General features: G+C 34.4%; 2 protein-coding genes across 3 annotated transcripts; one reads left to right on the forward strand and one right to left on the reverse strand.

The window, feature by feature from the left end:
- Positions 1-881: 881 nt before the first annotated feature.
- On the forward strand, positions 882-6436 carry LOC138328378 (tripartite motif-containing protein 2-like). The gene is made up of 2 exons (XM_069275163.1): positions 882-1139; positions 3455-6436. The coding sequence occupies exons 1-2, from the start codon at positions 954-956 to the stop codon at positions 4622-4624; spliced, it is 1356 nt and encodes a 451-aa protein (XP_069131264.1). The 5' UTR covers positions 882-953; the 3' UTR covers positions 4625-6436.
- Positions 6437-11831: 5395 nt separating this feature from the next.
- LOC138328379 (low-density lipoprotein receptor-related protein 6-like) lies at positions 11832-21959 on the reverse strand. Of its 2 annotated transcripts, none has more exons than XM_069275165.1 (9): positions 21821-21959; positions 21305-21452; positions 18577-18749; positions 16842-17072; positions 15731-15899; positions 15392-15513; positions 14576-14732; positions 12971-14174; positions 11832-11972 (listed from the first exon to the last, which is right to left on the reverse strand). In XM_069275165.1, the coding sequence occupies exons 2-8, from the start codon at positions 21436-21438 to the stop codon at positions 14012-14014; spliced, it is 1149 nt and encodes a 382-aa protein (XP_069131266.1). In that variant the 5' UTR covers positions 21439-21452; positions 21821-21959; the 3' UTR covers positions 11832-11972; positions 12971-14011. The 2 variants fall into 2 exon arrangements, with proteins under 2 accessions (XP_069131266.1, XP_069131265.1); XM_069275164.1 differs by lacking the exon at positions 21821-21959 and adding an exon at positions 21645-21806.
- Positions 21960-26200: the final 4241 nt, after the last annotated feature.

Here is a 26200-nt window from a genome sequence, read left to right on the forward strand (position 1 = left end):
AAATAAACACTACTAAACACCAATTATTGTTCAAATGATAAGTATCGTTTATACTCTGTCGATGGTGGACAATCTTTAAAAAAAAATAATAAAATGTTAATTTTTGTAACGCGGGTAGTATTTAATGTTTCCCGCCCGACAGCATAACGTCGAAATGAATCTTCACAAACATTGATTATACAAGTTAAAGGAATTTTTTATTTGTTTGGTGTCGTAATCTCATCTTAGGCCATCGACAGCGATTTTATTATACTGTATCAAGTGTTCTAAGAAACTTTATTTTTCAGGTGCGGGTTTTATAATAATGTAGTACAGACTGTCAGAAAGTTAGGAAACAACATTAGTTATAAAGCTTTTAAGCAGTATACTAATATATAAAGATTATATAACAAATAGTCATGAAGGTTTCTTTTGTAATATTGTAATAAGAAGTTAATTGTAGTTGACCAATTTTAACATACAAATTCATTAATTGATTTAATCCAGCTTATATTAATCTGGGTTGTCTCTCAGATATTTTAAGCTCTAGTTTGCTTCGCAATCATTAACAGAAATAGATATTTAATATTCTATAAAAGTAATTTATATTGGCGGCGTAACTTTTTTGGGGGCGAAACGTCTTAAAGCTTCTCGATTTGGAGACGAAACGTCTTCTTGACGACATGCTTTATGACAATTTTTAAAAAAACGTCCGTATACTAATTATGAATACACACAAGAAAAAAAAATTAAAACATTTTTGAAAAATTAAATGGATTAAATGACCAAACAATCATTCACTTTAGACATGTGTTATTGTAACGTGGGTACTTATTTTCCCCTTACTTTCGATACACCTTTGGAGTGTATCAGAGATATAGGCAAACGCCCGAGAGGGCAAATCATGTGACTTCAAGGAATCATGTGGCAATGACTGAAATGTAAATAGAAATAGGAAGTGTCAGCGAGAGGATATGGCGAGTGTGAGGGTCGCTCGCGAGATCCAGGATACTTTCCTAACCTGTGCGATATGTTTCCAAACCTTCAGTAAACCCAAGGCCTTACCCTGTCTACACACATTCTGTGAAGGCTGCCTGCGTGATTATATTGTCAGTCGGTATGAGAATACGGGACAGTTCCCATGTCCTGTTTGTCGACAGGTAAGTGTTGGTTTAATTAATGATAAAAAAGAATTTAATAATACATCTTATTCGATGTAACATGTAATTGTTTTTATTACAAATCATGATACGAATAAATAATGTAATTATTGTTAATTAAATTGTTCAAAAGTTATACATGACTATATATTAATTAGTTAATTAGTTTTATTTATCGAGTGTGTATATGCCTATATAGTAACGACCTGATTTTGGCATTTTTTAACACTTTCTTTTATTACTGTCTATCTAAAGCTGAAGCTTTTCAATAAGAGAAGAAACACATACCTTTATCAGGCTACAAATGCCTTTAATTTACAGTACACATGTGGGTCATTAATATTTATAATCTATTTATTATGGATATGTACCCGTTTAAAAGACTGGAGATTCCGAGAAAAAAATCTGGAAATAAAAATGCATGTAACCCCATTTGGAAACAGAAGACCATTAAAATAAATGAAAATAAACCAACAAAATGTGCAGAATTAATAGTATTTTCCGAATATAAATTAAGAAATGCGCATGCATATATATCTATATACGTCATTATACGATGCTGAAAATTGCTATGATTTACATGTATATATATATATATATCAATCAGATCATTTATTGCATCTGGGGTTTACTTTCAGTTCCCGTATACATTTGTACATGTATTTCGACTTTTAATATGAAAGATAAAGTCTAAAAAAACCTAACATTTTTACTTTAGTATTACTTATTTTGTTATATCAAAGATCGTAAAATCAATAAGTATGTAATGCATACAATTATTTTGTGTTGATTAAATCATTTAATATAATTAAAAAAGAAAACAAACACGACTCACTTATTCAAAATATCATAAACAGGTATAAATATTATTAATCGATGTGGTGGCAGTGATTCATTGAAATGCTTGATTGTATAACTGTGTGGTAGACGTATAAAATTTTATTTTAAACAGTCTATACGAATCTAATAAGTTTCCCTCAAGCAATTTATATCTAACTCCATTAGGCCATGGGCATATATTGATATAACAAATGACCACTTCACTGATATCATACAATCCGATGCATTTTATCAAAGGCTGGTCAGAACAATATACATTGTATATTTAGTATATATTAATAACAGTTCTGCTCATTGATAGATAAATGTTAGATAACTCATAACTATTATAAACTCGTCATGTACACTGTACGTTGATAGTGTTGTAATGCTGAACATATGACTTGTTACTTCAAATGCAATGTTGTGAAGTATGTTTGAGGCTAAGTTTTACGTTACCATTCACCATGTATATCGTATATTAATTAATCATGACCGGCAAATATTAACATTTATTCGACGTGGTAAAAAAAACACAATAAATAAAACAAAGCAGTAAATTATTATTCTAATTTTGACATAATCGAAATGAAGGGATATTATAGGTTCTGAACATGTACTAATTGCTCACTATCTGCAAAAGACTTTACAAATAATACCCTGGTGGTTCCATAATATTATTATGAACTATGGGAGGGATTGTTAAGCATGTACACTTGTTTCCTCTTTAAAGTATCTTTAGCAATTGTATGTAAAGGATAGAATTTGTCTTTCACTGTAGTCTTCACTCGGTTAAGATAAGTGTAAAATAATAAACATCAGAACTGTTAGCCAAAATTCAGTTTAAGTATCAGTTGAAACCTCAAATTATAAAGCACGCTTCCTTCAGTTTTTAGGGAAGTGAAGAGAAAGAATGTCAAACGCTTGTTTGATTTACTTTAATCCTTTATGATAATGCATTAACTTGTATATGCTATGTAAGGGAACTGCCAAGAAAGTGTCGTTTAATCTCATTCGATCACATATATGGTGTTAGTCAAATGGTACGTTATATATCCTACAGATCAATGGTTTCCGTTTGTTTTCTATCATCCTCGATACTCCAGGGGTTCCGATCACTTACTATCTCTACACCCCTGAATTATCTCATAGTAAAATTAAATGCAACAGTTCAGGTAACTTGGTCGTTTGATGTACATCAAAAGAGCCGTATAACAGTACACTGTGGTTTCGATGTTGGGCGTCACTCTTTCTGTAGCCGTCAAAGGAAATCTTTGCAGACCTGTGATTGGTTTAGCTGTTTTCCGCTGAGCTGCCTACAATTTTAAAATGAGATCGTCAAGGGTTAAAGAGATCGTTAGTGATCGGAACCCTTGGAGTATCGATGATGGTAATCTACCAAATCACGATTCCATCCTCTTTCGAGTTCCATATTGCATCTATTTGTTTAAATAGTTTTATTTGATACTTTCAATCATATGCCATCAATTTTACAGGTGATCTATACACCATACAATGGTGTTATCGACTTTCCTGACAACCACTTCATCAAGAGTCTTCAAGATACAGTGGAGGTGGACGGCGAGCTCAAACACTTTTCTGAATCGACCGAGGTGACAGAAGCGGAGTTCCAAGAATGCCCCTCATATTCCGTGAAGGAACCTCTTTTGGGTGGGTCAAATATTCACGTGTCCAATGGGAAGAAACGCCAGGCAGAATATATACGAAGTTTCGGAGGGTTTGGGATGGAAGCGGAACAATTTGTCCAGATATCTGGGTTAGCACTGTCCACTCTCACAGACGATATACTTGTGGCAGATTGTAGTTTGAACAAAGTCCTGGTGTATTCGTTGAGTGGTGATTATCGCGGTGGTTTTGTCTGTGACTGCTCTATACGGGATATATCGGTTACGAGATCTGGCTCAATCCTAGCGTCTGTTAGCAGAGCCGGCTCTGCGATATTACGAGAATACGGCTTTGACGGAAGGCTGATGGCTTCGTACGGGTCTTATCACAAGTATGAGAATCCGTTCGGTGTGAAAGTAGCAAGAACTGGGAAAGTTCTGATAACTAGTTTACAATTCAATACCCTCAATGTCTTCACGGATAGGAAACGGCCATCTATCAAATTCGGATCTCGAGGAAAAGGACCAAACCATTTTCTGTTGCCTTATTACGTCACAGTAAATGGCAGGGATGACATCATCGTATCAGATAGTGGGAACCATCGAATCAAGGTCCACAAAAATGACGGCACAATCATCTGTTGTTTTGGAACACAGGGCTCAAAAGAAGGCGAACTTTTTTACCCAATGGGTGTTTGTACGGACGTAAACGACAGTATTTACGTTGCTGATGCCAACAACTTTCGCGTGCAAATGTTCTCACAGGATGGACAGTATCTGGCAACCCCTGTCGCCAATACATTCAAGTTGGGCGTAGACGTGAAACCCATTAACGTACTCTGTGTGAAGGACAAACTGTTCGTTAGTTTGCGCGGCACAAAGTTTGCAGAAGTACATATATACCACTGGAATGTATCAGGATACAAACCGCCAACGAAGAAAAAGAAGAAATCTGTATTTGCATCATGTTGTGGATGTTTAGATGGTGATGGGAATGAGAGGTCAAGTTATCATGATCGGTATGGTAGTAATTGGGCATAGCTTACATCACAAGTCACCCTTGTGAACATGTGAGGATACTGAACTATACCACGTCGTCGATCAATGGTCGTTGTCGGAATATCATGGTCTTTTGTTCTGTGTTAACTTACGTACACCGATAAACGGCCCTCTGAAAAAATGTAAGCAGAGATAGGACTGTGTGATTGCGAGGATATCCAGTACAATTTAATACTAATTCACTTCTGTACATTCCGTATCTTTTCTACTGTTTTTTTTTATAAATTCACTCACCCACTCTTCCGACCCGATACGAGATAGGGTAAAACCGTTTGTAACCGTTTGCTATTACCATTGTGGTCGTATTTATAGAAAATATCTTCCTTATTTAACATCTGTGATAATGGTCGATGCAGCTAACACGTTATTTAATCTTCCAAGAGAAATGTGAAGCCTGCAAAGGTAAGGGACCTAATTTATAGAACGCTTTTTCGTTAGTTTATTTGTAATCATATTGCCATTCATCCTAATAGACCTGTATATTTACACGTTTTTAAATTGATGGAGAAAATTTACATATTAAGAATACAATTCGGGCGATAAAAACTACTATGGAATATTTCTGATGTCTTTGTTATTGCCTAAATCTCATCACATGTCAGATGCAATCGACAATGTATACTATGATTAATTGAACATTTTATGACGTCACATCGGTAACGTTTTAGCAACGTCCTTAACGTAAAGCTTCAAAACGTAAGCATTATCGAATTTATCAATCGCCATTTTTACCAACAATAAATGAACTATTTTTCGCAACATATGGAACTGACAGAGATTATTTTATCTATTTATGAGTGTGTTTTTGATTTCTGACAAAACTTGTTTGTTTGTTGAAGTTTAACGACCCATCGACAGCCAGTCATTTAGGGGCCAAACTTAAAAGTGAAAAAATAACAATGATATACATGTAGTTTTAAAACATGGAATAGTAAAAGTAAGTGATTCTATTCTTAAAAAGACAAAACACAGGGATTCGATACGCATATCCAGTCTAACTTTCGGTCGACTTACAATGTACTCACAACATTCTATATAGGAACGTATGTCATTACTGGCATCGATAATCTTACCGAAGAATTGATCATAAAAATCCTCTTTTTAGAATAACATTAGATAAGCTTGCACTTAATGATTGCTCCCTTTATCAATATCTATCACTATGATACATTAGAATACGTACCAATCCTTGCCATTTCATAACTTAAAATGTTCAGCAAATTATAACAGACAATTTTCTCTTGGATCTGTACCGATCAGGAATCCCATGATCGTTAGAAAGCACTGTGTATGGTCTTATCTCTGTGGAATTTGCGACGTCTATATAGTGACGCCAACAAATTGACACGAAGTGAAGTTTTGATTCCGACCCGCGCATGGTTGTAAACCCTAATACAAACTTTGAGAATATTTTCATAATCGCATTTTCGGATTACTACGTGCCTTTCACTTTAAATCATACATACGATGTTCGTACACACGTGCCAGTGCAATTCAAGAATATTAATTATTTTTTTATGGTTGATTGGTTTCCATGCTTGACGGATAACACTTATGACTAAATTTAAACCTGTGATATATTTGTGTTATATCTGTATATTAACATGTATTGTACATGTATACTTCTATTTTGGTATATATTTTCACAAAAATATAGGCCTAATGACCAACTATGTAATGTTTTTGTATGACATTGTGATAATATTGCATCTTTCGGATTTCTTAAATGTAATATATTGTTAATTGTTATCATTGTTCAATAAAGTACGAGATGTCTTACTTGAATGACTGGTATATGTTCGCTTCTTTTTAATAACGAATCTATGCAATCAACGATATTATGGTCGTCAACTGAACCGAAAAAATAATTTGGAGTAATCGTGAACGGAATATATCTGTGTATGGGTACTACAGGGAATGTATCGGATGTGGCACATTTTAATAAATATTCCTTATAACCTAGAAATATCTAAAGGAAAGTAACAAAGATGTTATCGAACGGTTCTTACGGGCCAACTTATTACAAATGAGAATTGGACAGCATCAACTGAGCTTAACAATTCTTGCATATGTACCTCATTTCATAAGGAAAGTTGGGCGTTTTCCTAATAACAAAACTTGATTTATAGTATTTATTATCAAAATATAATATTGCATAATTAAAAATGAAACAATTGTTTTGAAACCTAAAAGAACAAAATTACCATGAAAGGTTTAGGGTTAGCTAGTGCATGGCATGAGTCTAACTGAAATTGAATCACTATACATGTATGTTGATGCATCGTTGGATAACTCCGGCTGGACTACTTTATCGTGTAAGAGGAGCATTCCTTTCTCAGTATAAGTGTGGGCTACCGCCGAGTGGACTACTTTATCGTGTAAGAGGAGGATTCCTTTCTCGGTATAACTGTGGGCTACGTGTACCTCCGTCGGGACTACTTTATCGTGTAAGAGGAGCATTCCTTTCTCGGTATAACTGTGGGCTACCTCCGAGTGGACTACTTTATCGTGTAAGAGGAGCATTCCTTTCTCGGTATAACTGTGGGCTACCTCCGTCGGGACTACTTTATCGTGTAAGAGGATAATTCATTTCTCAGTATAACTGTGGGCTACCTCGAGCTCCGTCGGGACTACTTTATCGTGTAAGAGGAGCATTCCTTTCTCGGTATAACTGTGGGCTACCTCCGTCGGGACTACTTTATCGTGTAAGAGGAGCATTCCTTTCTCAGTATAACTGTGGGCTACCTCCGTCGGGACTACTTTATCGTGTAAGAGGAGCATTCCTTTCTCAGTATAACTGTGGGCTACCTCCGTCGGGACTACTTTATCGTGTAAGAGGAGAATTCATTTCTCAGTATAACTGTGGGCTACGTGTACCTCCGTCGGGACTACTTTATCGTGTAAGAGGAGCATTCCTTTCTCGGTATAACTGTGGGCTTACGTGACCTCCGTCGGGACTACTTTATCGTGTAAGAGGAGCATTCCTTTCTCGGTATAACTGTGGGCTACCGTCCGATCGTGGGACTACTTTATCGTGTAAGAGAGCATTCCTTTCTCGGTATAACTGTGGGCTACCTCCGTTGGGACTACTTTATCGTGTAAGAGGAGAATTCCATTTCTCAGTATAACTGTGGGCTACGTGTACCTCCGTCGGAGGAGATATTTCTCGTATACTTTATCTCTTATCGTGTAAGAGGAGCATTCCTTTCGGTATAACTGTGGGCTACCGCCGAGTGGACTACTTTATCGTGCAAGGGTATCATCCCTTTCTCAGTAAATTTCTTATCATGATCTTTATGATATTGACGTTCTTAAGAAAATGACAGTGAAAGATAAAATATATGGGACTAATTGTGATTGTGTGTCGTGATTTTAACTTTGCACACGCAGTGTTGTAGGATATAATGTTGTGTATATAACTTCACACTTAAGGACTGTTGTACACAATGAACTGCTGTACTTAGGTCATCGTGTAGGTTCATTGTAAACAGGTCCTCAACAATTGTATGACCTCGTGTAACAGGATGTAGTCTGTTGTTATAATGACGCTAAGGTCAGAAATTTATCTATATTTTATCATTTATGGTTCCTGTTACATGTCGTCAAGGTCTTTAAATATGCCGTAGGCATCTCTGACCCATTGTGTATTGTTCTCATAGCAGGCCGGGCTGAACCATTTGTGCTTGGATTTCCAATGGCTGTTTAGTCTGGACTTAAACCGGTTTAGGGTTTCTAATGAAATGACACTTTCAGGTAGAGAATTCAAATGGTTTACTACTCGTTGTGAAAAACTATTTTTTCATGATGATAAGCCTGGAACGACCCTTCACAAGTTTTTTTGATGCTGTGAAACAGCATTCTTAGGTACGCTCGGAGAGCCTGTGCACATCAAAACAATGAAACCACTCCGCGATGAAAATTAAAAGTTGTTTTGTTCATTTTACGTAATACTTGATGGTATGAAAAAATAAAATCCCAATATTCAAAACTACAGACATAGAATTTGTACATACATATACACAATGGATGGAGTGTTTTAAGTGTTCAGTTGGGACTCTATGATATTTGTATTACTCCGAGAACACTGGTCTCCCGAAAATCACGAACAACGCCTTCTTCACTGTCTTCCTCCGCGACAGACTTTCGTTGGATTTTGGATTGTGTATGTTTATTTAAATTTTACGTATTTCATGCTAATGATTGATTATTGTAATCAAATGTTAGGAGGTAACTGCAAAAGAAAGTTCTTATAACGATTATAAAGTTTTTTTTGTGTTGGTTGTATTGACGAACTATATATGAGATATTATTGCGCAGTAAAAGTTAATAGTTTTGAGTACGTGCCTCCTCCCTTGATCTGTCACTGGGAGTTCTGTCTTTTGTTTATCGACAACTACGGTATATTGAAAGGGAAAAAGTACCAAATCTATCAACATAAACTTACAAAATATAATGATAATATAGATCCATTTATGTACGAGCAACTTAAAGTGACAAATGAACTTACATTGCCGTGTAATGTACGGTAGCCTTATGAAGACTTGCTAAAGTCCGATGTATTGCAGGAAGTTTTCTTGATGATAGCGTTTCTTATGAATTCAAAAGAAATTTGACTGTTATAAGTAACCAAGTAATGTACCCTTTAGTTGACAAACGTATATGGCCATGTTTTATTTCAAGTCAAATGTCGGCAAAGCAAAACTCACGATAAATGTTCTGCACGATAATATCTCGCCAACCAGTTACTGTTAGGCTTACGAAGACTTGCTAAAGTCCGATACATCACATGAAGTTTTCTTGATGTTAACGGCTAGCGTTCTTGTGAATTTAAAAGAAATCCGAGTGATATACGTAATGAAATAATGTACCTTTTATATGACAAAAGTATTTGGCCATGATTTATTAGTCAAAAGTCGTCAAAGCAACCCATGTTAATTTCCTAAAAAGGAAACCAAAATATATCCGGAAATGGTAATATTTCTAAATGTTATATTTTTCCGAAAATATTCTTCAATGTTAAGTGGATATTAAGATACAAAAATGTTGACTTATTATTTTTCTTGTATTTGAAGAGACATTGATGAAATTGATAATTTAGCAATTTAGAAAGAATTATAAAAAATGATACTCAGATTCTGAACGGTTTCATTGGTGTTGAAATCGTTATTTCAAAAATAATTTAGAAATAAAATTTATTACAGTTATTTCAGGATAATAAGTTATTCAACTTATTGTTCTTGAAAAACTTCAAATATCATAAAATAAATACGGTATATCGTAAATATTTTTTTTTATTAAACTCCGAAATTCAACACTGCACACTTATGTATAGTTTACTAAATTCTATATTTCTTTATTCCTTTGTTTGAGTCCTTCATTCACAGCATCTATGAGTGGCCTTGGCACTTTGATTACTATGTCCTCTTGTTTGTGTATGACTTCGGGGAAGTAATTGATTTTAATCACATTTGTCTATGTCGTTCAGAGTTTTATAAACTTCCACCAAATCACTCCTGAGACGTCTGTATTCTAGGGTTGGCAGTCCTAAATCTAATAGCCGTTCATTACAACATGCTATGACAATGTGCAGTATCTTTAGTCTTTAGTTCATTGTTATATGACATTAGGTCAAAGTCAGTTATTTATTTCTCGTTATTTCAGTTTCGTAACAACATACTATGAGAATAATGTTATCTTTAGTTCATTGTTATAATGACGCTTGAGATAAAGTAAGTTATATTGTTGTTTGTCTTTTCATTATTATCTCATATTTGTATTAAAAACCTCATATATATATTGTTTTATATTTTACCTCCTGTCAAAATGTGAACAATTTGGCGATTTTCAACAACTTAATCGTTATTATTTCATTTCTTTTTAAACGCTTATTTAAGAAAGAGAAGTACAAACTGATCAGGGAATCACTAATTTTATCTCGAAAGTAGTCCCTTTGCACTGTGTATTAATACGATTCTATTAATACAATAGGTATTTGTTAGATAAATTTAACAGGTATTTAACAGGTATTCCTATTAACAATTAATGTGATTTAAGGAAGGCCTCCTCTGTATTCAATGGATATTGTAAGGTGTTTTATTGGGTGTTTTGGGAGACTGTGGTATGTTCATGTAATCGCGGAAACTTTGTCCATTCCATTGTGTTATCACACACGAAAATACATTTTTAAGTAAATAGAGACGTTGATGTGTAAATCCGTCGTCGAACTCCTTTATGCTGAGCGTTATACAGGAGCATAAAATAACATTTTTATCGACTGAGTCTTATAACCAATACCCTTCCTCACTGGTGCAAAAACGATAGGTAGGGTCAACAGTGAGGCAGTGTAGAAAATGCTATCAAGAATAAAGTACGTGGCATTTAGAAAGAAAAGATAAAATAAGTCGCTTTTACGATCATGCAATGGGCCTGCATGAACAATTGTAACGCTATATCCACTGGACAGTGTATGAAACTACGTGACTCGCAGCTGGTTAAGATTATTTTGAATTTGATTCGTTTGAATTAAACGGATGCAAAAAAGATTGATAAATGCTCTTTAAATTGTATTTGAAACTGATTTATATCCGTCCAATGGACTCAATCCGAATACGAAATCATATTTTTCATCCCCAAAATTGACTGAGAAGAAATATTACTGGCTCCTTGTTATTCAATGAAACATTTGGCCACTACATGTAAATGTGTTATAGGCCCACTGATCATGAAATAGACACTTGGTCGAATGGTTACCTTTTACCTGTTAGGGCTATACCTACCCATTAAGCTATTGTTTATTGCCGATGATATGACAGTTCTACAAATAATATACAATTTTTACTTTGGGTGTCTGTGAAATCATTTATTTTCGTTGGGCTCAATTATCTTTGAATATGCAATTTCACTTTTTCATTGGCTCTTAATTAAAGCAGTCGAATAACTCGGAAAAGACGAAGTGGTCTTTTAATTGTATATAACAGATATTTGTTTCGCTGGGACATTCATGAGATGATTTTACTCAATTAACGAAAGCTACGAAAATTTGACCCATACGAAATATAATGATTTTACAATTGCTCTTGTGTACAAAACCATAACATTGAAGCAGCCGACACAATTGGGACACCGTAGCAGACAACACATAACAACAACGATAGAACCAAAAAGAGGAAATAAAATCGACAAATGAAAATAATTTTACATTATGATTTCCATTTCATTCATTTAATGACGAGTGTAATTGATTACACAGTTTTTCAATCCTCACAATGATGACGATTGTTGACATCTGTCGATTCCTATGCCATTAAGTCAGTTCTTCTCTCCGAATGGTCTGTAAATGTAAAAATAAAAGTCATTTAACTATTTTTCATCAATTACGAGTATAATTTTCAAAGGGAAATAAAATAATGATCGATAATAAATATAATGTGGATTATTTTAGCAAGTTAGAAATGTAGATTTTCACTCGCCCCAAATAAACAATCCATATACGATAGAATTACCACAAATATCATACAAAACTGAATTATTCTTTCAGAAATTAACAAATATCGACTCATAAACATGTAAGTGTTCCAGACAATCTGACGAATTTTCACATTTTATATCTATCCGAATGTAAACTTCGGTATTCTGTTTTTGCATATTAAGTTATCTGCCATTGCGGGTAGGTATATTGATTGTGACGTCATGTGTTTGCGATCATAACGTCATACGTTTCGGAGAAAACGACGTGAATTGCGCTCACAAAATAATGACGTAATTATAGATACCTACCTGTATGGGAGCTAACTCTGTAATATGCAAAAACAGAATTTTCCTTTCGTAAGTGTTGCGCAATTTCGCGTGAGAGCTCAAACGCAAATTCAAATATTTCGCAAATTATAATTGCGGATCGTATGTATGAATGTACATTGACAAATAGATCGCGAATTGATGTATTCGTTTCTGTTGAAAATAATGATCACGTGGAAAATTGTGACGCGAACATAGAGCAATTTACGGCATATCCAGAAATTGAACAAACACACCATTAAGGCGTTGAATAACTACACGTAACGACATCAAATTGGATCATGAAAGAGGCATTTAGTTTCATTTCAAAATATTTTTATTAAATCGTTAGATTTAATAGGGATTGGGCAGCAGGCTATGCCTATATAAGCCCTCTCCCTGAAGGGGCATTTAGTGTTTGGGCAATGCTTCGATTCGCTTAAAGTATTTAAAATGAGGATGAATATAAGCATAATTATGAGAATGAATATAAGCATATTGCAAGAGATAAAGTTATGCCGGTATTTGTTTGATTCATGTAAACCGCATTTGTACCTTTAATTGCTGTATCGTAGCTTAGACAGCCCTCCGTATCCATTTTCACACAGAGATGTCAGTTTACCTCATCCGGTCTAGGAGGATTCTAAACTCAATCCAAACTTTAAATTAGTGTAGTATCTGAGATAAGTATACCAATGTATCTCACTTGTCAATTTTGTGTTCATCACATAAAGATGATATTGTTATCTCAGCCCTCATTTTTCAGTAATTTATAAAAAAAAATAATGACAATAAGCGCTTGTAAATCACTTGTTAAAGGAATGCTACATGTATAACAATTACAGGAGTTTTGATTTTTATCATCTATGTATCAACTGGTAAATTGTTTCATTTTTGAAATTCTAATTTTTTAAATAAGAAATCGTAAACGAGAAAAGTTTTTTTCCCAAATATAGTTTGTTAAGCGGTCAAGCCATTTAACTTTATCTCTGATTCGTCATAGTAAGATGAAGAAAAAATAACGGTAATTGAAAATATCAACATACTTGTATATAAATACAACGAAAATATATATAGTATTCTTTTATGCAAACTACTATAGACACATGCACATAATACTTTTAGTATCCAAAAGAACATGAAATATTGCTTTCAAGAAAACAAAAAACAAAAACCGCTACCTACCTTAATTAGTTGAATTTGCATCATATGGACATATACTGACCAAATACTTATACCGACCTTAAACTTTGGATGTGACTTGCAGGTGTTTGTGCATTATTAGTATGACATGGTTATAAATATGGTTTAGTATATATGAATAAATATATAAGTAAATTGCATTTATATTAGTAATGAATAAACATGAAATCATGTACAATACGTCAATACATAAAACAATCAAGAACATCAATAACAGTAAAATTCAATCTAAGGTACTTGAAAAATGAAATGTATCACGTGTTTTAATGGAAAATGATAAAACTAATTAGCATCAATTATTGATAGCAATGAAGCAGAATCATCAACGATAGCATAGTAAAAACTACATCTTTTACATTATTGAACTTTTATTTACAGATTGCCATACGGCCTTTAGATGGGAAACATAGAATTAATTTCAGATTTATAAAAAAAATAGGTAAATAGATAAACGACATATGTACCTTTTCGATAATGGGTTAAGCCCCAACGTTGTTGAAGTCGTGGACCATATGGAGATATATCACTTCCATTCTTTTCAAATCTAATTATGTTGCTGCAATGATAAAACTACATTAAGGTCTGTTCATATGCTTGAAATATTTCTAATATTAATGCGTATTTGTCAAAGGAAAGCTAAAAATGCGCAATCCATATGAAGCATTGGTTTACAAATCTCTAATCGGTAGAAGACCTTGTTCAACTTTAGCAAAGAAAACATTCTCAGTTGTTATGAAACTTATTTATTTCAAAATATAAAAAAAATCTACGTTTAATAGATTGTTGTCGTAAATGCAAATGTTAATAAAATAGACTCGTATTTTATGAGACTAATGGAAAATAAGAAAACTTTTTAAAAGCTTTACATGGACAGTAAGCGTTCTAGACTCATCGAATGTAGACTAAGTTTAAGTTAAGCCACAATCTCTTTCAATTGACTCTTTACAGATTACTTACTCTGAGCTCCAATCATTGCAATAGAAATATTCGTCAACCAGGACGAAGTCAAAACAGTGTACGAGACCTGTCGAGTAGAGCATTATTCGTCCAGTCAAATCCCGTCCTATTCTTTCTACGACATCGAGATATGCATCGCACCAATACAGATGGTCCCCTTCCAACGAAAAATAAAATATGCTATTGTGTAAAATATATGTAATGTGAAGCCTGTTATTGCTGCATTTGATTGATTTTAAGATTTATAGTTGAAACAAAAACAAAAACACGGAGGCATTTCTGAAACTGATGAATAGCCATTTTCATTTAAAGCTTTGAAATAAGAATAAAACCATGTAGTGACAACCAAGATTCTTCCGCTCCTGTTGAATTTCGCGGTTTTGTTTTTCTTCACAGAGATAAACATTCGCGAATTTAAACATTTAATGGGATTCCCAATTAGTATACAAAGTGGCGTTTCAGTTAATTGAACTTAAACTGTTTTTATTTTACATCAATTGCAAAACAAGTTATATACAACTTATACAAATCACTTTCGATAGCTGGATGAAAGCGCGCGAGGTGGGAGGAAACTGAAGTGCAAGGAGAAAAAAAAACCCACGTGATCAGAAGGTGATTACTGACATTTTCCTGTCCGTACCGGTGATCGAACCCGGGCCGGCAAGGTGAAAGACGCGTGGCTTAACCACTTCACCACCAGATCAATTAATTAGCGGTGTTAAACTTAAGCGACCGCGAAATTCATGAAAGTAAATTGCACGCGAATGAAAGTTCGATTACAATAAATGGTTCAATTAAAAAAAATGCAACATTTACCATCTAATACTAGACCATTTGGCCAGATAATTCCGGAATCGACAATAACCTCACGGCCAGATCCGTCGTAGTTCGCTCGTTCGATTGTGGCGTTTGTTCCCCAGTCGGACCAGAAGATCTCCCTGTTTGTCATGAAATATGAAGCATTGACACATGATTTTAAACGTTAAATCATTAGTGCAATATATGTAGTATTTGATATTTTTTTGAAATAAATAAAAATAAAATAGATATAAAATATAATAAAGATAATAGATGCGGATCAATGGATAGATTGGTCAATTGATCGATCACATAAAAAAGTGACCGATCGGTTGATTGACAAAGAAATATAAACACCTTGTATTGGAGTCAAATATTATCTTCCGAGGTTCTTCTAATGATGAATTGAATAAAACTGTTCTATTTAATGTGCGCATGTCAATCACACCTATTTCGTCATAACCAGTATCCGTGTAAAATATTAGTCTTGATGCGCTGTCAACAGCAATACCGTCCATCACAGATTCTGTAATTCATTCAAAGCAAAAGTGAGTATAATGTCCGTACACCATACATAAATGAAACTTTCATTTCACACAAATTACATCTATCAAATAAACATACTCTAATGACGTACTGATGGAGTAAGACAAACAATTATTTTTCTTTACTTAAACGCATTGAAGTTAACTTTTCAATTAACATTTATTCATGTTTTTAAAATAAACTTCACATCTAATATAAACAATTAATCATGCAATGTTAAAACGTGCAATTTATGGAAATTATGGAGCCGTTTTTTCTGTTTATTTTTTAATTAATGTATGAATACACTCCTTTTCTCAAACCCCCAGTTGAGAACAAAGAAATTTTATTTCCGTAACAGATATTCCTTTTTTGGTCAGCTGATTATATTGGAAGGTGGTTCAAATCACTTAAACGCTTGCAAATAAAGATCGTTAGCACTGAACCTCTTTCGAATGATGATTGCTTATATGAGCTTTTACATTGGGTAAAAATGGCGACCGCAAACTAAAGCTGTCAGTATATGTAGAATTGAATTTTGAAGATAGGGGTTTTCTTATCTTTTCATGGATGTGCTACGCACTTCGTGCCCTTGGCTTTGCCCTTATTATTAGCAAAATAAAGTTATTTAAAAAAGAAGGCACAATAAAAAAAGAAACATTTATTGAATTCGAATTGGTCAGATATTTTATACATTTAAACATCCAGTGACATTTCAGTGCGCAGTAAAATTAGTTTTTTATCCGCTGAAACGTGATATTAGCCCAAACAGACATCCCTGTCTTATAAGTAACAAAGTTCTGCACTCCTTGTTACAATTCCTTTGTTATGCCAAATATCTAAATAGTATAAATGTCTGATAATACACACTCTGATTTAATCGACATTTTGTTTGTATGATGGTTAATTGGTAATAAATGTCAAAGTCCTTTCGAGAATGTACCTGATCCTGTTTGGTATATGACAGTTATCTCCCCTCCGTTAAGGTCACATCTTGCTATATGATCCAGCGTTATATCTGTCCAGTATATGTACTGCTCGGTGGGATCATAATCGATGGCGATTACACGTGTTATGTTGACTGACAGGACTATGGTTAAACTCTCCGACACACGGTCCATTCTGGCAATGGTGCCAACAAAGGACAGAAGAAAGAAATCATCTGGCACTGGTTCTAATCAAAATAATAATGTCAAAAAATAGATATCGTAGATTATGTAATTAAATACATAATGAAATATATATGTGTTACCGACCTTGTGCCTTAATGATACCTTAAAGGTCGCAGCGCGATGGGACCGAAAGGAATGGGCAATGACAAGTAATTCTCCCATTCCGGACAGGGTTATCCCGCGGTTGCTAGGAAAAAACTCTTTTAGGGAAAAAACTCTTTTACATGGGTAGGGAAAGACAGCTCACACGCGCTTGATAATGACGTCATTGATACATACGGAGATTATTGTTGAGGGCGCCATTAATTGTCAACACTATAAACATTATTCCTAATCTGTTTTTTTTAATATTGGAGAAAAATAATCTTACATGGGACTGTCAAGTGGACAGGGATATCTCAATCCTTCACTTTTATTTTTCTCCCATATTAAAAAAAATCAGGATAACCCTGTTAGGTGTGGTAGAAATCCCTGTCCATTTGCCAGACCCATGTAAGATTCTATTAATTCCAATTTTATGGTTGGGACATAACAGTCACCAAAATAGTGTAATTTTTCCTAGACAAAAGGTTGAATGATATTTAGAAATTGCCCTCCTGCATACCAACGCTCGGAAAACTTAATTATCTGATATCGTTAATAATCTATACTTTTGGTTTGCTTTAGTTTTATTAGTCTTATCAGAGAGATAATTCAGTGTGGCTTTTTCTGTTATATTACCATGAAAATATGACATAAATGTATTGTTCTACATTCCTTATGAAACAAATAACAAGAAATATTGACAAAACTCACGACATTGTTAAGTATTTTGATTGATATTGTTGAAATTCCAAATCGTTGATCAATACGATTAAGCAGGTACACCATGTACGCTTTACCCACTGAGGAGTTGATGAAATTGTTTTTAGACAAGAACATGCATCTAATAAGGTAAATACACTACTGTAAGAGCGATTTGAGTATTACTACACTGGCAAGGGCCAAGACAAGACAAGACATCCGAACACCGTGGAATGGCGGACAGTAAGCAAGTATGAACATTTCACATTCATTTCACTACAGTGGGTTTTTCTGCCATATCACAGTAAAACCAACTAATCTAATTTCTATAAGAACTGGTGTGTTTCCGATATGTGCAAATTTTAATGTACTCTTAGACTGAATCGGAATCGTCCCTTTAACAGCCAGGGTCATTTAAAGACATGCCAGGTTTGTTGGTCGAGGAAAGCCGGAGTACCCGCACCTGCCCCACATGGAATTCGAATCCGCAAACCAGAGGTGGAGGGCTTGTGGTAATACGTCGGGGCATCCTAAAACCACTTGGCCACAGCGGCCCTGTCTTTTCTTCGTATACAAATATGTGACGTGGTAGGACAATCTAACAGTTACTCACTGGAAACATTTATGACTGCTACATGATTATTGCCATAAAAGTATATATCATTGATTTCTTGAATTCTTACAAAGTAGTGAAATATAAAAGCATTTGAACCATTCACATACCCTTTGAACAGAATACTCCGGGTGACCCGTAATTTACGCATTCTGTTACATTTTTGATTTCACTTGTTGGACAGTTATGAAGGGACGTCTCACTTCCATCACAATCAAATTGATGGGGCCATATTAAGTCGGGATTGGCGGTTGTAACGTTGTGGACAGCAATAGCCCCAACACTGAAACAGAATCTTTATCCTGTAAACCAACATATTTGTGCGGATCTTGCAGTTGAATAAGCTATACATATTACTTATGAAAATAATTTGCAGTAAAAAAGATTCAATTTTAAGCTCTTTGTGTCTTTTTAAAATTCAGAAAGTAAAAAGTAGTATTTTAGTCTACAAACTAGGTACTTCCGATATACAAAGTTGAAACAAAATCGGTCGGTAGGTAGTTTGTTTTATATTTTCAACATTAGCTTGAAAACATCTTAAAAGGGCCATTATCTAACACTTGTTTGGAAAACATGCCAGTGTTTTCACGTATATTTTGATATAGTTACTTTTGTTAGTTTTACATCGGTTTTCTTTTACAATGTAGCACAACCACTCGCCACATATTTGCAACCACCCTGTAAGTGTGTTCAAAAGGCGTACGAACTGTTCTATTAAGATATATCAGTGATATACAGTTATCTGATACATTAATGTCGCTAGACGCTAACCATGCAATCCGGCGTCAACTAATAACTGTCTTCTTGGTAAAACAGAGAGGAAACATAAATAGAAGACCTATATAGACAATGCCATATGTCTTATTACTTTGACATTTGTCAATAAAATCGATTGAGAGTGAAATCCTATGTTACCATACATGTATAAGATCACATTTTACAATGATAAACCCATATTTCTTATAATGAAATTTCAAATCCATACAGAGTATTTGAACTATGCAGCTGTGTCGTTCCGTACTAGATCGACAAATGATTAATACCAGGTACTGTTATTAACTTAATTTCCTTTTACTTGCTGTTACTAAATAGCGTGATTTGATGACATATCGGGATTCAGGAAGTGACGGAAAAGCCAGCTACCCGAATGACACCATCGAACTACGGTCAGTACCTAGCCAATACTTGACATGGGTATCTAACTAGCTACCCAGAGATGGAGGGTGAGTGATAATGTTTCGTGACATCACTGCACCATTCAGTCAACAAGGCCCAAACATATCTTTTTATCTGTTTCAAACGGTATTTTATCAGGTGTTGGAAGTTTGTTGAATGTTGAATGTATAACTCGAACTATTTGAATATAATTTTAATCTGAAGCTATTTTAAAGCAATGGAGCAGCGGTATGGTGGAAGTTGTATTTCAAATACGTTAATTGAGTTTGCCTTTTGGTATAATTTCTAATGGGGAAGAGCGAGATAATGGGATTCTGTACTGCGTAGAAGAATGAACTCAATACGGAGAGAATGTGAGGACATTGCTTATTGTCCTAGGGGCACCTTGAGTAGTTAACAGAGCGAATTAAACTTCCTTTTTGACGAAGATTGGCTGCTTGTAGACTAATTATAACAAATATGCATCGCAGTTTCCTTAACAAGGCATAATCATTAAATATCAGCTTTCACTGAAACAATTTTCTACAAGATTGTTTGTGCAAAGGTGACTACGGCGAATATTCCCAGCACGTACACCTTCACTTTCACACGTTATGTTTTGTTTACTTTGTGGCTTTATCATATGTTTACTACTGATATCAACCCTTTTGTAAATCCCATATGTTGGTATCGCATCCACTTGAACGTGATATCATACTACTTCTCAATTTTCAGATTTACCTTTTTCGCTGACTTTTCTCTGTTCCTAATGTACAGAGAATCAAAATTTACCGTAAACGGACATTAGAAGACGTCGACTCCTGAGTCATAACGCCGAAAAAAACAACAAAGCCCACGATGATGTCAATAAAGCGAAGGGAACAACTCCGCCTTGCCAACCTCCATTGACAGAGATTAATTAAACGCAATCAATATTTCAAACGTGTTAGATTTTTAAGTCATTCATGCCATATCTTTTTGTAGAAATTCACGAGTTTTGAATTTTGCACTATGAATTGGTATGATTATTACTGATTTATACGATTTAAAATAAAAAACTTTACTGCCTTTTTTTTTTTTTTTTTTTTTTTTTTTTTAAATCATCAGTCAATGTTGTGGTTTGGTTTAAATGTGATATACAGAAACAATTCTTGCATACAAAATATTCTATTTCTGGGCCCAGTTTCAAGAACATTCCTTAACTGTAATGAACTTCTTAACTTAAAATTCATCATAGGAAAGCATTACATAAGTTAAGGATGAGATTTTAAGTTAAGGAGTCTGCCTTAAAAGTAATGCTGTCATATGAAGAATACTTAAGTTCAGGTATTCCTTAAAGTTAAGGGATGTTCATAAAACTGGGCCCTGAGCCCATATAACATATTGATATGATAAAATTTTTATGACAAGATTATTTACACATCACATTCCTATCTTATAAATCCTGGAGTTCTTCAGCTATTAAATCTTCTATTAGAACTAATACTATTTTATGTTTCCTGAAGATGTATAAACAGTGTGTATTTATATGTTATAACATAGCTCAAGAACAACTTACCTAGTATACCCAAGCAGGTTTGCTTTTATTCTTTGAGATATTTGTGATGTGAACCACTTCTTATCTAGTATAACCAAGCTGGTTTGCTTTCATTTTTTGAACTATTTGTGATGTGAAACACTTACCTAGTATATCCAAGCATTCTGCATACCACGGCTGCATTTTCATCATCCCAACCATCGTAACACATTGTATACGAAACAGTGCCATTAACAAGAGTAACATATCCCTCATTAGCCTCCGGCCCGTACATAATCATGTGATAATCCAGATCTGAAAAAATAAATGTACTCAAAATGTACAGATATTCAAATAGTTTAAAATAACTTAACTTGCTGCAGAATTCGAAAACGCCAGTGAAATAACTTTCTCTAGTACCAGGAAAATACATAAAACATTACTAGCAGAATTGAATTAAACATTTTTCTTACAAATTACAGATTCAATTTTGAAAATGAATACTACCTGTGGCAGAATTCAGTAATATTTGCGCGAAAACTATCACGAATTCCAAAAACATTTTCCTTCTGTGAGCCTTGTCATCTGCTGGCTAGAAGGGGTGCATCGATAACTACTACTGTGCTGTACTCTGACGGGGATACTTTCCGAACAAGAGTGTAATTGTTAATGCTGAGACATACCTGTTCATTCATCCGAATTATTCTTCCTCCTTGTATAAACAGGAGTATGAGAATACGTTACAATTTACATGTATGTCAATTTGGACCCGCCATAGTGTTCATGGACCGTGTTTAGATCTCAGACTCCTGTGATTGCTGATCACTCATCCGAATTACACTTCCGCTTTTTTATGACTCATTTTACAAAATCCATTGTGCATATAATGTGAGTCGATACAGTATAAAACAACTTAAATTCTTTTCAAAATCCAATTTAAATGTTGACTGAACAAAGGCGAAAGACTGTATTTGCGATGTTTTCAAAATATAAATACACTTTTTAATTTATTTGGTTCATAATTGCATACATGTTAAGTGCACTAAATTGCCCATCTGAAGTCTAGGGGGGCTATAACGCTGCAGTTTGAATTTTGGATCTCTTAAAATTAAAAAAATCACTTGCTATATGTAATGACTTATTTTAAATTAATTATTTTCCCCTTTTCTTTAACATAAACCATCGTAGGATAGAACATTCGTTACAATAATAAAATCTAATAACTGTAATGTGAAAAATGCATATTCTATTTTATTGAATTTACCAAAACCGAGCAATATATTTAATTTGGTAGAACATCTTGAGGTATATTGTACAGTCATGGTTTCAGTAAAACAGCATACAGTTGTTTCTTTAATTGCTTTACAAATAATATATCAAAGAATAGAATTAATGATATAGCTCGTCTATTTTTGTCATCTATATGAATAAAAACTCAATTATATCGACACATCAATTTGTTTTACAGATTTACCAATTAACAAAAATAAGGTTATCGGTACATACATGTAACTTGTGTATTGAATCTGGGCGTTTTACCAATATAGCGAGCGCATTTTTAATTTTGTGACCCTCGTCGTGATATTAATGATTAATTATATATTATTCTTATTTGTTTAATTAATAAACTAAAGATATTAGAAAGAAAGATATCATATTAGAATAAAACATCCGTAATTAATATGTGTAATTTTGTATTATGCAACTACTCCTTAATGTATGCTGTTGTCTTTTCTCCACTGTATAATGGACTGTCGGGTATCACTGTCGGGAATCACGTGGTTTGAAGTGGTGGGCCCACGCACAAAGAAAATATCTAACGAGAGGAAATCCGAAACGGTAAAGAAGAAACATAGAGGTAAGTTATCGAACCTATTGGACCTCACTAGTCAATCCATAGCCTATAGGGCCTAGATACCCTAATTACTAGGTCTACGCATGTAGAGGAAAACCACCGACCAGCAGTCAGTATATGGCAACTGCCCCACATGGGATTCGAACCCGGGACCTAGAGGTGGAGGGTCTGTGGTAATATGTCGAGACGTTTTAACCACTCGGTCACCTCTCTTCTACTCGCAAATGTAACCTCATTTTTGAAAATGCACATGATGAAACCATTGCATATTTGATTAATTACAATTTATATGCCATAATCTGAATGTTTACTAATCAAGAGGAATTTTAGGTTACTCAGCAGCAATTACATAATAAACATAATACTGGTTTGCTCTTGTGAATATTACCAAATAACCCGTTTAAGGCATATCTAACTTCAACAGTATCAGTTTACAAAATATTGTAGTTTTGTACAGAACTCTAGCAGGGCAGGTTCCATCAAATCAATCAACTAACCACGGTATTTAAATTCATTCTTTATCCGATAGATATAAGCATAATCTAAAAAGTTAGGTGCCGGACAGTGAAGGCCAACTTCAGACGGAATTTAGGATGACAATGGAGTTAACGGGCAGTGACGGTCCACTCCAGGCGGTATTTAGGATGACAATGAAGTTACCGGGAAGTGACGGTCCACTCCAGGCGGTATTTAGGTTGACATTGGAGTTGCCGGGTAGGAACTGTCCACTCCAGGCGGTATTTAGGTTGACATTGGAGTTGCCGGGTAGGAACTGTCCACCGGCGGTATTTAGAATGACATTGAAGTTGCTAGGCAGTGACTGTCCATTCCAGGTGGTACGTAGGATGACATTAACAGTACCGCACAGTGATTGTCCACTAGGCTGTATTACAAGTATTGGAACCGGAACCGAAAATGAAGAGTTGGTCAGTGAACAGCGGATTTGTAAGAAAATAGCAAAATAAAGCACATGCTTTAATTATGTAAAGCATAGCTATTCACTATACAAACGTTTATATATTTTTAATTTACAATTAATGTTTTGGAATTGTTTTGCAGTAGTCAATTTCGGACAGGTTTTATTTTTGTGGTTTTTTGAAACATGTAAAAACCATGATTACAAAATTGGAATCGTAACCCCCCTCACCCCTGAGTTTTCCAACACATGAGGTATAAACTTCACACTATACAATTTGTGGGATACAGAATTGAATCGAAGCCGTTTATTCTCTCTCTCTAAAATATTGTACAATTTTAGGTTATCTCTGACTGACAGTACAATTAATATGAATTTAAGGCAAAGCCTCAGAAGAGCGCAGCTACATGTAAAAGATTATAACATCATAACTTTATATTGTCTATATTTTTCTACGAGATCAACAATAAAATATTTCACTGAAATGCACATAACTATCGATAGTTAGAAAGAATTCAAAATAATCCAAATGGAATAGTTCAATATACTTCAATCTTGTTTTTATCAGATGCTGAGAAAACTTGGCAACATACCATGCTATCAAAAATACGCGCGAATCTGTGCCGTCATCTTTGGCGTCAGGTTTTGTGACGTCACTGCTGACGGTGCCGTGCGCTTGAGAACATATGCAGTATATATTGGACCAGTACATTTATTGCGTTCTTCTTGTATATGTGTAAATTAAAACAACTTCAGTAATTTTAAAGTGTATACTCATAACACATTTAGTCTAGTACAGAAATTTCAAATCTCGTCGTGCTGATAACGAGAATTAAAACATGGCTGCCTACATGGAGGCGCGAGACTTTTCCCGCGGGACACAATTTCAAAGTCCAAGGGGTACTGGAATGTATTGGAATCTATATGCTCACACACGTGTTATGGTTATATTAGTAGAGCTTCGCTCTACGCGGCCTTCGGCCGCGCAGAGAGTTGCGCTCTTATCATTTTTAAGCCATTTTTTTTGCCTTTGTCTATGAGGTCAGGTAATTCTAATTATGTGTATTTAAACATGACAAATCAAATGTAGACAATGACAACATAGAATTACCTTTGTTTGTGTTTTATGTGATGAGATGCATTCATGTAAGGAATACATGAAGCATGACAATTCTTAAGTGTAAAATGACTTTCATCTTGTCCCTTCTGAATAAAAGGGGTAAAATAAGGTGGTTTTAGTGACGATTCTTACTAAATACATGTATCTATTTAATTTGAATTACTAAAACGTGACAATTTTCCCAATATTTCTGATGCGGTAGAGAAATGACCTACTATTAAACCAGACCAATCCATGGCCAGGCGTGTGTTAGAAAGGATCCTGCTAAAGTGGCCGATAATGACAGTAATTTTGAGGTCAGTTTAAATCACTCAGAACTTTCATTTAAATTGGAGGATTTTAAAATGTCGACCTCTCTAGGGATCATGAGGGATCACCTTGAGTTTATCGGATGTATACACCTTGAGTAGGAATCCCTTACATACCTTCATAATTTTGAATAAGTTGAACTTCGGAAATTTGAATAATGACATATAAAAAATCAGGGTTCGAATTACTAAATTTCAGCTAGCTGAAACATATATATCTCATTAACATTACACGATTCTCAAACCATTTGCAAATCTTGCAGAAGAACTATATTCTGTAGAATATGCTTAGATATTTTATAATGTGAATAAGAGGGATGCGCACTATACATGTATAATACATGTACAAATCATGTCAAATTCTTGTCACTGTAGAATTGATGTATCGAGAACATCTAGATCTGCTACAGTTTTGATATATAGGGTATACATACTGTATATGATATAATTAATATATTAGATACAAGTACAAACCGTACATGTATATGCATTGTGTATATATATCTTCCTGTACATGTATATTCGTTACATGGTATCATCCTATAGATCCATTATATCGATCTGTAGCTATATAGCTACATTGTTACACAAGTGCACATACCACTGTCTTTAACTAATTCTTGAAATTGCAACCAATGTTGTAAAAAAAAAAAAAAAAAATCTGACATTTAATTCTTCTAAAACTTGGATGAAATTTTAGTTCTTAATACACCATTCCAATGGTGAAATTTATAAAGATGTAAGCATAAATATATTTTGTGAACTTCAAGGTGCCGATCTTTGACCAACGCTTTTTATAATTAATATGCACATTAGAGATTATTTGTGACATTTAAGAAAAAAAAAAAAAAGAAAGAAGAGAGA

Source organism: Argopecten irradians, chromosome 7 (assembly GCF_041381155.1).
Source record: "Argopecten irradians isolate NY chromosome 7, Ai_NY, whole genome shotgun sequence".
Taxonomy (NCBI): Eukaryota; Metazoa; Mollusca; class Bivalvia; order Pectinida; family Pectinidae; genus Argopecten; species Argopecten irradians.